This window comes from Heterocephalus glaber, unplaced genomic scaffold (genome assembly GCF_053883595.1).
Source record: "Heterocephalus glaber isolate CG9 unplaced genomic scaffold, H.glaber_assembly_v1.0 deba00000331, whole genome shotgun sequence".
Classification (NCBI taxonomy): domain Eukaryota; kingdom Metazoa; phylum Chordata; class Mammalia; order Rodentia; family Bathyergidae; genus Heterocephalus; species Heterocephalus glaber.
This window is the reverse complement of record NW_028258142.1, coordinates 48,956,738-48,973,457: the sequence shown is the minus strand read 5'-3', so window position 1 is coordinate 48,973,457 and position 16,720 is coordinate 48,956,738. Positions and strand designations below refer to the sequence as shown.

Here is a 16,720-nt window from a genome sequence, read left to right as displayed (position 1 = left end):
GTCACAAGAAAACTTTGCCCAGAGATGTAAATCAGGACAAAATATAAAGTATTTCAAGAAAAATCTCTATATCTAATAAAAACCATAAGAAATCTGCGATGAAATGTGAAGTAGATGCAAAGCATTTCTGCTGCACACCAAGGGACCACAGCTGTCTTAAGGAAAAGCATTTGTACCACGGGTTGTTGCACTGTGAACTCAACTCACCACATTTTTCATGGGATGTCACTTTTACTTGAAAGAACAACTGACACATTATGGTTATATTAGCCTATCTGACCCATGAATCGCAAAAATGAACAAAGCCAGCCTGACACGTCAAGAAAAACTGACATTTGATGCCAATGGAAAAAATCAAGCTTTCAAGAGAAAATTTGAATTTTAGAAAACTGCTTCCCAATACTTAAAGACACATACAGAAGATAAATAAGAAAGCCACTTTCTTTTTCTTTCCTTTTGCTAACTGGCACAGGACTCTGGAAATAGATTAGGTTTAACAAATTCACAGCATTTATACATACACATCTGTGTAAGCTACTTTTCTTACTGGCTTCGATTTTTTTAAATTAAAAATTATAAGCCTCAAAAACATAGTAAACCATATCAATTTATTGTGAGCAAGAAAATTAGAACAATTTTTATTACATTAACCACTGATTATTCTATGGCAAACATAAAGCACTCAAATAAGAAAATTGTATTGATATTTCACAACAATTGAATTTTAATACTCTACAGATAACTTTTTTTAATTTCTATTTTGAGACAGTGAGGGTCTCAATAAGTTGCCTAGGCTGGGCTTGAACCTGAAACCCTCCCGTCTCAGCCTCCCAGAGTACTAGGATTACAGGGATAGATACTCTCTTAAACATTGTGTCAAAATCTCACTTAGGGTTATACTGATTGCTTAAACTTAGTGTACAATGGAGTTAGAAAGTGAAATTTCTTTTTTAGGAACTTCAAAATAAGCAAAGTCATTCAGAAAATTAATCATTGAAATCAATATATTTTGGGTCAGAAAAAAGACCTGAAATATCACCATAAGAGAAAGCACAAGTAACATATTAATATGCCAACTCCCCCAAAATAGGATGATTATCATGGTAAAACCTGGAATTCTGATTTCCTTTGGTTAATTTTTTGAGTAATGTAACTTTAACACATTACTCAAAATACGAAGTAAGAAAGAAAATTGTTGTATAAGTAAAAAAAACCTTTTCCAAAATCTTTCAAAGTTAAATGGCTGGTCAAATAATATCCCTCAAAGATATCCAACTTGTTAGTTACATGAGAAAGTAAAATTGCTATAGAATGAGAAGTTTATAAGATTTCAAAAAAAGGCAAAAAAAATTTTTTAATAAAACCCTTTGCTGAATATGTTGGATAATACTGTATCAAATCTATCAAATGACAGAAAAGGTAGGAAATATAACTGACAATACTAAACTAGCTGATGTGATAGGATTAATACAGACGTCTGTCTTACTTGAAGATACTTGAAACATATTTAGAACCAATAAAAAGTGTTTCTACACAACATATATTTCAGCCACAACAAAATTTTGTCCCAGCTGTAATTCAGATTAATTTATGAAGCGTTGTCATTAATACTGCAGGCTTCAAGAGGGTGTTTTGCATTGTTGTTTGCCTAAAAAAAAACTGCATTAAAGAAAAATAATGGTAAAATATCGATACTTCTTTAAACTTTACCCTAAAACTTCTATTTGGGGACACATCAGAATGTCAGCAAGTCACACTTCCTCAAGTATCATTACCTGAGTGTCTATTTCTTATTTCAGTCTAAAAGTTTAAAACTGAAAAAGCCACTAATTTTTCAAGAATCTGAATGACGTCTACTTTTTCCTTCTTCCCTGCAATTTATTACAATACAATTCATTACATCCAAAACAATGCCCCATTAGGAATTTCATTTCAAAGTTCTGAGGGTGTTTTCCCTCTGTAAGAGGCATTAACCAATACATTTTTCGCTAATTCAGGGGAAAATGGTACTAGCTCAAAAGACTACTAAAGTCCAAGAAAAAAATGGTCGGAGGTGCACAGTGTCACTAAGTAATTTAACATTAAATACACAATAACCAGGAAAACTCAGAAGTTTTGAAATTGTGATTTTTTTTTTAATAGCCACATGAAATTCCCGTGTTTCGTTAATCAGTAGAATAATGCCATGGCATGTACTTGTCTGCAATAGGAAGAATGAGGAATTAGGACATTTAATTTCAAAAAGCCCATTCAAGTCGATTTTACAGTGGCGTATTTTGGACCAAAGACCAAAAGTGCTAGACAGAACGTTAACGTCGGAAACTGCAGGGCCAGGGATTTAGCTCAGTGGTTCCACCGCCTGCCTCACAAGCGCAAGGTCCCGAGTTCAATCTCCCGTACCAAAAAGAAAAAAAAAAAAATCGGAACCTGCAAACCGCCTCGAAGAATCATTTTCATCACTATCTTACATCAGAAGTCACCCTAACAGGTAGCAGAGACAACCTACCCTTGAGAAGCAGACCAAATAACAGAACACCATTCTGATAGGACAATGCCACCAGCCCCTAAAATTTCCTGAAATATGGCACAATTTTCTCTGACCCCATTCTAAAAAAGTGACCTAGAACACTAGACCGCGCACACCCTCGGCCTCAATCACATTCCCTGCTGCTGGATTTTCCCTATTTCTACAAGCAGTTATTATACCGAGGGTGTCTGAATAAAACTGCGATTAGGCAGCGAGTGAGCTTAAACTAAGACACTTGACATTAAATGGATAAAGCTGCATAAATATTCAAAGCGATCGCAACACCCAGGGCCATCATATGTGATTTGGCTACGACCACGTAATGCAATCTTTTAAGTTATTTAAGAGCACATTAACAAAACTCATACCGGAAACCCATGCCCCCGAGCAGCAGATCTGAAATAACAGTTCAAATCAAATGCCTTCTGCGGGCCTGGTGGACACAGCTCCCCAACCCCAGAGGTATCGTCCTCGGACAGCCTGCGTTTCCTAGGGGGGGACCATGGGGTGAGGGTGTGTCTCGGTACTCACCGATTCCCGGAGCCACATAGATGAAGTAGAGACAAGACGAGGAGAGGGAGAAGAAGAAGATGAAGGCGAGGAGGGAGCGATTGGAGACCCGCGTCATCCGCCGGAGCACAGACATCTTCCTCTCCGGGCCAGCAGCCGGCTGCGCTCTCAGGCCGGACTCGGGGCGACTGTCCAGGCGCTAAACTTCCATGAAGGTGCCAGGAACCCCGAGGACGCGGCGGAGTCCGCGCGGGAAGGCGCTGGGGCCCGGGAAGTAGGGGCCGGGAGGGGAGGGGAAGCGGCGGCGGAATGAATGGGAGGCCGGGCAGGCGGGGAAGGAGAGGCGCGGGCGGACGCGGAGAAGGGTGCGGGGAGGCTAGGGGCCCGGGCCCGCGGGAGGAGGGTGCAGGTGCGAAGGGGCCGGGACGGAGCCGGTTCGGGTCGGGCCAGTGCCGCCGCCCGTCCTCCCTCCCTCCCTCCGCTTTCCTCCCGGCCGCGGCGTCTCGTACCCGCGCGGGGCTAGCGTGGGAGCCCGGGCTGCAGCCGGCGCACGCGACGCGCGGGGACCCGAGAGGCTGGGCGCACGGCGGCGCGCGGCCTCCACCTCATGCCGCGCGGGGCCCCGGGGCCCTGAGGCCGCCGCGGGCACCCAGCGCAGGCCAGGGCGGCGTCCCGGCCAGCGGCGAGCACGCTCTGGCTCCGGCCGCCGCCAGCCACCCGCCCGGCCTCAAGGGCGACGACGCCAGCGGCATCCCCGCCTCCCGCCTCCCGCCCGCGGTGAGGCGCCCGCCGCCCCCGCACGGCTGAGCGAGGAGCGGCCGGGAGCGCGAGGAGGGCGAGGCCGCGCGGTGGGAGCGGCAGCCGGACCGAGGAAGGGCGGGCCCTGAAGGGCCTGAGCCGCTGCCGGAGACCCCCCGCAGGCCCCGCCTGCGCAGAATCCTACAGGCGGCGCTGCGCGGGGGCCGCTGGAAACCTGGCGCCCTCGCCCAGCGCCTCGCGTTCTGATTGGCCCGCGCAGCCCCGCGCCGAGCACCCCTCCCCACCCGTCCGACCCCGTCGCCTTCTGCGTCACCGCCGCTCCCCCCACCCCCCCGCCCGGGGGACCCTGCGCGGCGGGCGGGGCCGGGGATGCGTCTCCAGCCCGGGAAACAGATCGCTAATAAAGGATGGTGCACCTGGAGGGGAAAAGGGTGACCCCAGGAGGGACTTCGTTGGTTTCATTTCCTCTCTAAATGCTTAGGGACTGAGGTGTACGTCCCACCTGGGTTAATCACACACACCCCGTCCTGCCTTCTCTATAAGAACACACATCAAGGATGCGGTAAGGGCCTGTGTTTAGCCCTTGCGGTAGGACTTGCCTCCCCTTCTGAAGGTGAACGCTGGGTGGTTCGCCTGTAGCTCAGTGCACTAATAGGCCCTTGAGCGCTGCCGCCCACCAGCTTCTTTGGGCAAGCCCTTCAGTGGTGTAGTGCACCAAGGCCCAGGGCTGCGCTTTGTTACAGCTCTCTGCTGGCTACATTCCTCTGGGTCCTTAGCCATAGCACCTTTTTCCAATATGTGTGTTTATGTGTTTCTTTTTCCAGTTAACCCTGCAGGAAAAGGCTAGATGCCCTGCTATCATTATTTGCTCACTGCTTCTGGACTGAACTACTTACTGTACCAGCAAATGTGATACCTTCTTAGCAGGATACCCACACTTTAAATGATTTCTGACATAGTGCTATGAAATGTATTTGTTTACTGTGAGACCCACGGCAGGCCACGACCCTGTGAGACTCTCTTTTCTCAGCCCTGAAATGACAGATGTAATGCAGCTTGCAGAGCTGTGGATTGAACTGGATAACTCTGGAAGATGCCAAGGAAGTATCTAGCAGGTGAGCGGATCTCCTACATCTCGTTATGGAATCACCAAGTTCAAGTTCATTCTGCTTCCTGGAGGACTTTCAAGCTAGTGAACTTCTGTGGCTAATTTGATATTCAATGTGAAAGGTAATGACATCATTGGTAACATTTTTAGAAGCTTAAGGGGAATTTGAAATACAAAGTGGAGCAGCATATTAAATAAACCTCACAGGGGAAGAAGGTTAAGCAGACAAAAGAAATCCATGCATAGTAAGGACCCAGAAATTGCGGTATTGCCCTCTGCAACCCCCTTAACTTTTCATCTCTGTTTTCACCAGTTCAACCAGCGGTTAACAAAGCTGTCACCACAAGCCACTCATCTAGAATGAGCTCCATACATTTGCTGCCCTGCCAATGGACCACTCTTCTCAGGCAGGCTTGGCTCTTTTTAAAATGCAACTTTACTATAAAACTAACAGGGAAGTATTAACATTGTAGAAATTGAGGACTAGTCTTACTTTAAGAACTCTTAAGTCTGTGTCAGTTGTGCCTGGTTATAGATGCCTGCTGTTGGTGTCTCTCCTAACTTTAACCTCATCTCTTTTGGTTTGTCTGCAGCCTGGCTGCGCTCCCAGGCCAGACTCATCCTTGGGACGATTGTCCATGCCCTAAACTTCCACGAAGGTGCCAGTAACCCTCAGGCTGCAGCGGAGTCGCACAGTGGAGACCAGGAAGTAGGGGGAGGCAGAAGGGGAAGGAGTAGCGGAATGCACACAGTACTTATTACTGGTACAGTAAGAAACAATAGAGCTGAGGAAGTGACCCCCTTCTACTCATTTTGGCCATTCCTCCTTCCCTTGTCCTAAGAGAGGTGGAAAATAAAATAACAAAAACCCAGGAGATGTCTGATGCTCAAGTTGAGAGCACATGTGTGTTGGATCTCTGAGCCTGACCTTCAGTCACCTTCACCCAGCTCAAACCTCATTAAGGGCTCATAAATATGTACTATGTGTCATGCTTGTAATTAAGGTCAGAATGAATTCTGGGACAAGTATGTGTGTTGAGAACTACTGAGAGGGCCCAGCTGCCTGTCACACTAGAGGTTTAGGGGAGGCACCTGGGCTGAAGTGCATGTTCTTTCAATTCCAAAAGGCTGATTTATGCCAGTTGGCTTCTGTGTGCCATGACCTGTGTGAGGTGCTTTTGCTTTTCTGTCACTCCTGCACCATTTTTCTGTCTCTGCCATATCTTTTGTCAGCACAGATTTACCCTAAGCACAACTGCTTGTGATCTTCAATAAAAATAGCTTGCCATTTGCTACTGAGCATATCCTTGGCAATTCTTTGCTTATTGTACACAAGAGCCTGGAGTATACTTGCCCATTACATCGTAACATCATGACTGATTAGTTCTCCCCTGGAATAAAGCAGGACTTCATCTATTGTACCAGAAAACAAGTACAGACTGTGCAGCCATTGTGAGGATTAAATTAAGTGAATTAAGACCTCTAAAGAGCATGGAAGAGCCTGGTTCCATGGTAAGCAATATTGGAATATTTGTCAAATTTACTCTTTAAAATCTCTCTTTTTGATCATTTTCTGCCAGCAAAGTCAAGTGATGTTTACCACTTCCTGTTTAAACACTGAGTTTCCATCAGAGTCACCCAGTCAGGCTCTGTCTCGATAGTCTGAGTGATACCTCAGGATCTCTGCTCTTCCTTTATTTTATTTTATTTTTGGGGGGGTTGGACATTGAACCTAGAGCCTTGCACATGCTAAAAAAGTGTTCTACAACTGAGCTCTACCCCCAGTCCTCAGTTCATTTTTAAACAGGGATGGAAGAAATACTGAGAGACAAGGAAATGCTAAATGAGTCCTTCAGGGTCAACATTATCAGCTGATACTTCCCTGTAGCTAGGGAAACCAGAAAACAGAGAATTAAGATTATTTTTTATGACACTGAAAAGACCTTAAAGCTGAGATAGAAAGATATAACTTACAATAAAAAGATGGAAGTAAATCTTATTTAATAGTTTTGTTTTAAATTTATTACTACCATGTATTTCTTTTATTATTTTCTGTTCACTAGAGACCCCACACTTAATTATTTGAATGTCCAAATGAATAAATTGAATAGTAATTAATGATTTTCTGTTTGTATGAATAAGAAGTACATTACAGAGATTGCAATTAAAACAGAAAAATAGTTTTAAATGAGATACCTGACATCATACTTGGTTTATGCTGTTTGAGTAAGGATGAGAAATAGCCACAAAGTGTTTTAGATTTGCTCAACGTTGTTAAAAAATAAATATGCAAATGGAGAGAAAATGGGAGTGAAAGAAAATAGCATATAGAATCTCACCAATATGGCTGTTAAAGTTTCAAACCTCCATATTAAAAGCGCTGATTAAATGTAGTAATTACTTCAATACATGGCCTTAGCATCTGAGATTCAGCTAAAGAAAATTATTAGGTTGATGAATTTTGCTTAGATAATTGAATTTTTTTATATTCCAAAATGTTGTGGTACAGAAACTTCTCTTAAATAAAAATTTACATTATAAATATGGTTAGAGGGCCGGGGATTTAGCTCAGTGGTTTCACCGCCTGCTGAGCAAACGCAAGGACCTGAGTTCGATCCCCGGTACCAAAATAAATAAATAAATAAGGTTAGAATTCTGCTGAGAAAAAAAAGATACGTATCCCTTTAATATTTAAATTATATGAAATTTTTAAATAAATCTCATTTAAGATCAGCCATTGTCACTTTAAAACCAGAATTTAATACTCCTATGTAATATCTATGAAATATTATGGAACTTTAAGATAATATTGTGTAGGGCCAGGGATTTAGCTCAGTGGTTCCAGCACCTACCTCTCAAGCACAAGGTCCCGAGTTCAATCTCCGGTACCACACACAAAAAAAGATAATACTGTGTTATAGTTAAAATTTGAAAAGAATATCACTATAGCAATACCTACTTCGGCATTTAACCCAAATTTCATACTAATCTCACAGTGCCTTAACTCCTGCCCCCACCCCAGCACTTGGGATCAAACCTAGGGGCGTTCTGCCACTAAGCTACATTCCGCAGTGCTTTATATTTTTATTTTGAGACTGGCTTTTACTAAGTTGTCCAGGCTAGCCTCAAACTTGCCATTCTCCTGGCCTGAGGTCACACAACAATAAGGCCACAGAGCTAAGCTCTTATCTGCCTAATTCTGTGGCCTTTCTCCAAATACACCAGCTCCATCTTCACAAAGGTTACTTTGCCTGTCGGGATAAATGTTTATATTTAATATTGTGTTTTCATTTTTCTAGAAATAAATATATGAAATCCATCTTTCAGGCTTTCTTTACCAACTCTCTTGGGCATCTGTGTCAGGAAACTACATAAATTGTACCACATAGTACACTGGAAGGAAAAAAGTGGTAGATAAAGTTAAGATCCCCACTGCCTACTCTTTATCATTTGATAAGTCAAAATGAGAAAATTAGTAGATCGGGTTAGCTTTATCCATTCTTTTTCTCAGCCTAATGTTAGGCCTATTCAATAGATTGCTCATTTTGCCTTAAAAAGAATCTGAGCTACCAGACAGTAACCACTAACTGGCCCCTGATTCAAGGCCAGCAAATTGTAGGCTGAACTAGAAAAAGAAGCCTGCCCAATGGAAGTGAGAATGTGTTTACAGCTCTAGGGTTGGAGGGAAGAACAGAACATGAAAAGCACAGAGAGAAGGTTGAATCCAGGCATGTAATCCCAGCTACTCAATAGACTGAACCAGGAGGCTCACAAGTTCACGTCCTACCTGGCAACCCAGTGAGAACCTGTCTCAAAATTTAAAAGGCTGAGGATGTAGCTCCATGGCAGACCACTTGCCTAGCATGCAGGAGGTCCTAGGTTCAATCTAGAGGGCTGCAAAGAAAAAAAAGAAGATTGAAAGAGTGGCCAGGTCATTTAGAGGGCAGTGCCCAGTACCTTCTTCCATGGAAAAGGGACGATGGATAGCACCCACCAGTTAAAGGCAGCCCCCCACCCCGAAGGTGGAGGGAAGTCCAAGTCCTGGCATGGAGGAAACCCAGAGGCACAGGGTACCTCAGGTATTGTGCTCACCAGTCGAATGACTCAACTCTAGAAAGAAAGTTGATAAATGGAGCTGTCGAACAGACAAAACCATTGCTAGAGCTGCCTTGAATTCTAAATAGTGGTTAGTGCTGGGTATCTTTGAGAGGTACGTTTTTATTGATATATAAAACCTTATTAAAATTTCTTAAAAGTCTATTTTCACATTTAAGAAGAATCTGGTAAATAAGGTGGATGAGGGCACACTGTAATGTTATTATTGACAGAAATTGCCATAAATGTTTTGAATTGATTCAGGACATTGAGGCAGCCACAACAGTGAAATTAAGATAGCCTTGTGTCAGTCACATAATTTTTTAAAAAGTCGTTCCTGAACACAAATTTGAGGATAGGGAGGTGTATCACAGAAGCTAGTACAAAAACAAGAAAATGAATAATTATTGAATGAGTGACTTAACCCACTCTTAGCCTCTTATGAGACTATGTATATTCCTTTGAATTTAATGTAACAAAAACTACAAGTTTGGTTCACCTTACTTCACCCAAGGTTATTACCACAAGAGCTACCTTCATTGAATCATGGCCATCTTCATAAAAATAAAAGATAAAATCTACAGATGAAAGGTAATAATGAAAGTGTTCCTCTGTCACATCAAGAATTTTATAGCTGTAGCTGACAAAAACAATCCAAGAAATGTAACTATGATACAAAATAGGAAAAAAATAATATGTATACATACATATGAGGTATAATCAAAAAAACACTGAATATTTAAATTTTTAAAAATGTGTTACAGTAAGAGGTGCATTGCCATTAATACCTCTCAAAATACTCCCTTTCACTTCAGACTCTTTCTGAAGCAGCCCTCGAAGTCATTTAATAATGAATAAAACTAGCATAAAAATGTGCACAAAATGCATGCATTTTTGTTGGTTTTATGGCCAGTAGTTAAAATTCTAGGTTTTATGTGTATGCTTAAATTTAAGAAAGAATGGAAAACAGCTTCCCAAAGTTGTAATACCGAATTTATACCATATATTTTTCTTCGACCTAGTATGTTAGATTATTTTAATAATTTGCCTAGTGTTGCCAAGTGCTTGAGTTTCTGGGTCATTCTTTATTTGTCATGGTAAATTGGTGTTATTCAAGTTTTAACTGTTCAGGTTTTGAAAAAATTTGATTCTTTCTTTTGGATAGCTCTGATATTCTTAAAGTGTCAAATCATCCCCACTCAAGTCATGAAGAAGGCATGGGTTAAGAAGAATTTGGAAGAGAAAATTAAAAGATAAAAGTAATAGACAAAAGCATTTAAAAATATTATCATGTTGAGATTATGTGATTATTTTTAAAAAGCATTAACTGGAAAACCCATTAAAACTAATGGGACAATAAGCATATGGAATGGGGGAAAACTGAAAGCACTTTCTCTAAAGTTAGGAAGATGGCAAAGGTGTCCCCTGTCGCCATTCCTATTCGTTATATGTAAAATTTTAGCCAGAACAATTAGGAAAGAAAAAAAAAAGGGGGGGGGGGGAATAGAAAAAGAAGTCAAATTATCCTTGTTTACAAATGTTATGCTCCAATATTTAGATGGCCCTAAAGACTCCACCAAAAATCTTTTAGAGCTGGTAAACATATTTAGCAAAATAGCAAGATACAAAATCAACATTAAACCAATAGCTTTCCTATACACCAATAATGAACTAGTTGAGAAGAAAATCAGGAAAACAATTCTATTCATAATAGCTTCAAGAGAGAAAAATATCTAGGAAGCAACCTAACCCAGAGAGTGAAAGACCTCTATAATAAAAAGTACAGAACACTAAAGAAATAAATGGAAGAAGACACTAGAAGATGGAAAGACCTCCCATGTTCATGGATTGGCAGAATTAATATTGTTTAAATCACCTTATTACCAAAAGCAATCTACATATCCAATACAATCTTCATCAAAGTTCCAAGGGCATCTTTCACAGAACTAGAAAATACAATCCCAAAATTCATATGGAAACACAAAAGATCCAGAATTACCAAAGCAATCCTGAGCAAAACCAGCAAGGATTGAGGCAGCAATCTCAAACTATACTACAAAGCCATACTAACAAAGATAATTTGGTACTTGCATAAAAGTAGACACATAAACCAATGGAATAGAGAAGACACAAAGAAACCTATATAACTATAGTCATCTGATTATTGACAAAGGGACCAAAAACACACATTGAGAATAGGTAATCTCTCTAACAAATGGTGTTGAAAAAAACTGGATATCTATATGTAGAAGATTAAAACTAGATTCTTGTTACCCTGTACAAAAGTCAATTCAAAATTGATCAGAGGCTGGGGTATAAGATCTGAAACTTTGAAACTACTAGAAGAAAACATAGAGCAAACAGTTGAAGTCATAGGTAAAGCAAAGACTTCTTTAATAGAATTTCAATAGCACAAGAAATAATTGCAAGAATCAGCAAAAGGGACATCAAATTAAAAAGTTTCTGCACAGCAAAGGAAGTAAGAGCAAAGAGAGAGCCTATAAAATGGGAAAAACCTTTTCCACCTACTCCCCCAATAGAGGATTAATATCTAGAATATATAAAGAATTCAAAAACTTAACACCAAGAAAATTTAAATAGCCCAGTCTATGAATGGGCAAATGACTAAACTGACACCTCTAAAAAGAAGAGGTACAAATGGTCAATATGTATATGCATTAGGGAAATGGAAATCAAAAATACACTGAATTCCATATCACCCCAGTTAGAATGGTTACTATCGAGAATACAGAAATCAATAAATGCTGGTGAAGATGTGCTGTCGGGGGTTACACTGCTGGTGGGGATTTAGTACAAACACTATGGAAATGAGTATGCAGATTTTTCAAGAAAACGAAAAACAAAATTTCCATATGACCCAGCTATACCACTCATTGGCATATAGCCAAATAAAGTTAAATTAGCATATTATAGGGTTACCTACATATCTATGTGTTTTGCTGACACAGTTTATAATAGCCAAGATATGAAACCAGCCTAGGTGCCCATTGATGGAAAAATGGGTAATGAAAATATGTGTTGTGTGGGTGTGTGTTCATGTATAAAGAAGAACAAAATTCTGTCATTTGCAGGAAAATGGATGGAATCCAAGTTACATGGAATAAGCCAGACTCAGACAAGTATTGGATATAAGTATCAATACTTTTCCTAATATGTGCAATTAAAGAAAAATAGATGGCATGAAAGAAGGGGACCCTTAAAAAGAAGGGAATAAGAGCAGGGAGAGTGGATGTAAGGAGGGTGATGGGGAGAGAAATCAAAATGTTTTATACTGTATGAAAATCCCACATTGAAAGTATTTTGTAAAATTAATAGACACTAATAAAAACATTTAAAAATCACAAATTACGAAAAGGTCAATCCAAACATTTACCCAGATTAGCATCACATTCTTCGAAATCAGAGCTGGAATTAAAGTTAGTTGTATGAGCTCCTATAATGCCTACAGAGAAGTAGGCATTGTATTTAAGTGGTTACCCAATCATCTCAGTTGCTAGCAATGTTAGGATGTCCTTCAAACTGTCAAAAGACTTCTCTTAATCTCCTAATCTTATTGTCTGCTTCCTCAAGTATTTCCTTAACAGAGTCTCAAGTGGTCACAAAAACTCTTATAACCTGGCTCCTACCCTTTGCCCTTGTTTCTCTGTAGTAGAGCAAGTACCATGGTACCATAACTTTGAAAGTCAATGAGTGCCACAGTATTTATTGGAGATAAAATAAAATATGGAAAGAAGGGGTAAGGCAGAGGAAACAACACACACTGTAGAACCACTAGGCTGAAGATGGTTTGGATTTTGCTTCTTGGTTGTGTTTGGTAGCAGTATATGCACAAGTACGTGACAGATTAAATATATGATGATAGTCACAGCGTGGAGAAAAAAATTAAAAGGATATTCTAATAGAATGCTTAATATGTAAATATCTGTTATAGCACTATTATTTTAAAACTATCACAGACAAGTAGCCAATGATAGATATAATATAGCAAGTTACCTTAAAAAATTGATAAAATTTGATAGTTTACCCCATCCAGAGGTTAACCTGAAAGATCATATAATAAATAGCACACAAAGTACAATGAGACTTCCAGGAAGATGGTGCAGTGATGAACAACAGACAGCCTTTCCAAAATTTGGTATCCAGATGCTGGAATCTAGCAACATGAGGAATGGAAAAAGGAGAGAACTGGGTCTCCAGGACCCAGCAAGGATCTGAAGTGAAAATTGAAGCCAACAGGGAAAGTGAAGAGAGAGACTTCAATGCAGAAGGAGTTGGCAAGTGGGGCTTTCTCCCTGAGTGCTGATTCACTGCATGGGAGGGGCAGCTCAAACCTACAGACACATGGTGACTTCTGATGACCCCAGAGGCCACCATGGAGAAATGCACCAGTGGAACAGAGCAGTGGACCCAGTGGACTGCAGTGGCTAATGGGTTATTCAGGTTCAGACATCTCTGAAGAGAGGACAATTGGCCAATTGCCATCTTGCAGAGAAGCCAACTGAGCTCAGAATGAACAGCAGCTGCTAAGTGGCTTTATCCAGCAGCTCCCAGTGTCAAGGTGAGGTAGAACTGAGTTCAAGTCGGTGGAAGGTCAAGGAGCCAAGTTCAAGGGAGCAGGCAGCCTAGTTCAAGCCAGCAGAAGACACGCAGTGTGTTGCAGGCTAAGCAAATTGGGTTCCAGTCTCACAGCCAAAACCCCGCCTGAACTTCACTGGAACTAAAGGTGTAGGCTTTCTGGGATTATCCATTACCTCACCATAAATCTACAGCTGGATTGCTGGGATTAATCAATGTGGATCTGGGCTCTGTCTCCCCACTCTGTTACTAGTGACAGCAGATACATGACTTTTTTTGTTGTTTTTGTATTTTTGTTTTTTCTTAATTGTTTATTTTTGTTTTGGAGTGGTTTTTTTTGTACTGGGGTTCAAGCTCGGGACCTTACATTTGCAAGGCAGGCAGCAGAACCACTGAGCTAAATCCCGGGCTCTGTTCTTGTTTTTATAAGAGTGTGAACATTGTTTCCAGGTTTTTTGTTGCTGTTGTTCTGTTCTGTTCTTGTTTTTATTTCTTCCTACTCTCTTTCCCTTCTGTCTTCTTCACCAGTTTCCCAAAGTTCGAGTAATCTTCCTTTGTCCTATACAATTGCTTCTAATCTCTTCCTCTTCTTCTATTTCTTTATTCCCCCCACCCCTTTTAAATTGTCTTCCCTAAGTGTAAAATCACCATATTGAGGGCATATTTACTGTATATAATTTTATGGTTTGCTTTAGATTTTCTTATATAATCACAAATATAGTTCACAAATACAGTTAAAGGGGGCAAATTAATAATCACCACAGTTTGTCATTTTCTTGGCTATGTTTCATGCTATTATTATTACTGACTGTACTACATTAGCCAAGCTGACATAATTGTTCTAATCAGTTCTTCTTCCTGTTATGCCAAGATTGAGATTACCTGAGGGTCATAAACAATACTACAGGACAGTCCCAAAGCACGAGAGACTAGGCCAAATAGGCAGCAACTTCTCATCCCCAATAAATTGAAGAGGTAAGACCTTACAAGCAAGATTCCACCACTCCCAGGGCAGAGGAGGTGAGCCAATCCCAGCATCCAGGAGGAGGATCCCCGGCCACCATCCCACTGCACCCAAGGCAGAGGAGGTGAGCAATGTGGGTGCCAGCAACACCCCCACCTCCCAATGCAAATGAGAAGACACGGAAACAAGCCTCAAAAACAGACTTCCAGATCACCTCCAGCAACCCCAAAGGGAAACAAGATGGAACGCTCTGATAATCAACCACCTGGACTCCCTGAACTGGCAACAAAAGAAGATCTGGGAAAAATGAAATCAGAAATAATTTCTCAGATAACAGCAGAGATTGTGCTCATAGTGCAAGACATGATTAATAAATCTAGAGAGGACACAGATAAAGAAATGGAGGAGCTGAGGAACATGATGGAATCCCAACACAGGAAACAAATGGAATTCATAAAACAGATACAAATAGATTTCCAGGAGATTAAAAACTCCATTGAAAGTCTACACAGCAGAATGAACCAAAGTGAGTATGGAATTTCAGATATAGAACATATGATTGCAATTAGTGACCAGGAAAAGAAAAATTGCTTTAAAATTGTAAGGGAACATGAGAAATCAATCCAAAATCTGCTAGACAATGCAAAGAAGAATAACATAAGAATGACTAGAGTCAATGAAGAAACAGGAGAGAGTGCAGATGACATAAAAAAACTGTTGGCAGAAGTGATGGCAGAAAACTTCCCAAGCAGGGGAAAAGAACTTGACATACAGATAAGTGAGGCATATAGGACTCCAAATAGCCTTGATAAAAAAAACTACACATAGGCATATAATTGTTAAGATTCCAGAAACTCAACAGAAGAACAAAGATCTACAAGCAGTGAGAGAAAAGAACCAAATCACATACAAAGGAAAGACCATTAGAATCAGAGCATACTTGAGGCAGGTCTGTACACGCCCTACTGAGGTCCTCAGTCACGCGGAAGACACCGAATCACCCCACTGCAGACAGGCAGCCACCTGATTCCACACTACAAAGATGCAGAGGACACCAGACCACCAGACCAAGGTACTGAGTCCCACTGTTCCCAGCCCAGAGGTAGGGGCTTCTGAGCCATCATCCCACTGCTCCTGGTCCAGAGGAAGGGGCTTTCCGGTCACCATCCCTCCCGCCGCTCCCAGCCCAGAGGAAAGGGCTTTTGGGCCACCTTCTGTCCCGCTGCTCCAGGCCCAGAGGAAGGGGCTTCTGAGCCACCATCCCACTGCTCCTGGTCCAGAGGAAGGGGTTTCCCGGCCACCTTCCCTCCAGCTGCTCCCAGCCCACAGGAAAGGGCTTTTGGGTCACCATCCCTACCGCTGCTCCCGGCCCCTGTCCCACCTCACCCAGCTCAGAGGAGGTAATCCATGCAGGTGCTAACAGCCCCCCGCCCCAGTCGAAATGAGAAAACACGTAAATAAGTCTCAAAACCAGACTTCCAGATCACCTACAGCAACCCCAAAGGGAAATGAGATGGAACACTCTGATACTCAACCACCTGGACCCACTGAACTGGCAACAAAAGGGGATCTGGAAAAAAGGAAATCAGAAATAATTTCTCAGATAACAGGAGAAATTGTGCCCCTAGTGCAAGACATGATTGATAAATCTAGAGAGGAGCTCAGGAACATGATGGAATCCCAACATAAGAAACAAATGGAATCCATAAAACAGATGCAAATAGATTTCCAGGACATGAAAAACTCCACTGAAAGTCTACACAGCAGAATGAGCCAATGTGAGGACAGAATTTCAGATATAGAAGATAAGATTGCAGTTAGTGACCAGGAAAAGAAAAATTGCTTCAAAATTATAAGGGAACATGAGAAATCAATCCAGCAGCTGCTAGATGATGCAAAAAAGAATAACATAAGACTGATTGGGCTCAATGAAGAAACAGGAGAGAGTGGAGATGGCATAAAAAACCTCTTCAAAAAATAATGGCAGAAAATTTTCCAAGCAGGAGAAAAGAGCTTGACATACAGATAAGTGAGGCATATAGGACTCCAAATAGCCTTGATCAAAAAAAATCTACACATAGGCATATAATTGTTAAGATTCCAGAAACACAACAGAAGAACAAAGTTCTCCAAGCAGTCAGAGAAAAGAAACAAATCACAT

General features: G+C 41.4%; 1 protein-coding gene across 7 annotated transcripts in view; it reads right to left on the bottom strand.

The window, feature by feature from the left end:
• B4galt6 (beta-1,4-galactosyltransferase 6) overlaps positions 1–16,720 on the bottom strand; it is a 120,179-nt gene that overhangs the window by 75,372 nt on the left and 28,087 nt on the right. The window contains exon 1 of one of the 7 annotated variants that reach the window (XM_004853120.3): positions 3,059–3,985. The exons of 5 other annotated variants lie outside the window; for them this stretch is intronic. In XM_004853120.3, coding sequence (XP_004853177.2) covers positions 3,059–3,173 — 115 coding nt within the window. In that variant the 5' untranslated portion in view covers positions 3,174–3,985. Of the gene's footprint in view, positions 1–3,058; positions 3,986–16,720 lie in introns of those variants that run through there. One more of the 7 variants, XM_021265119.2, reaches the window with a different exon arrangement.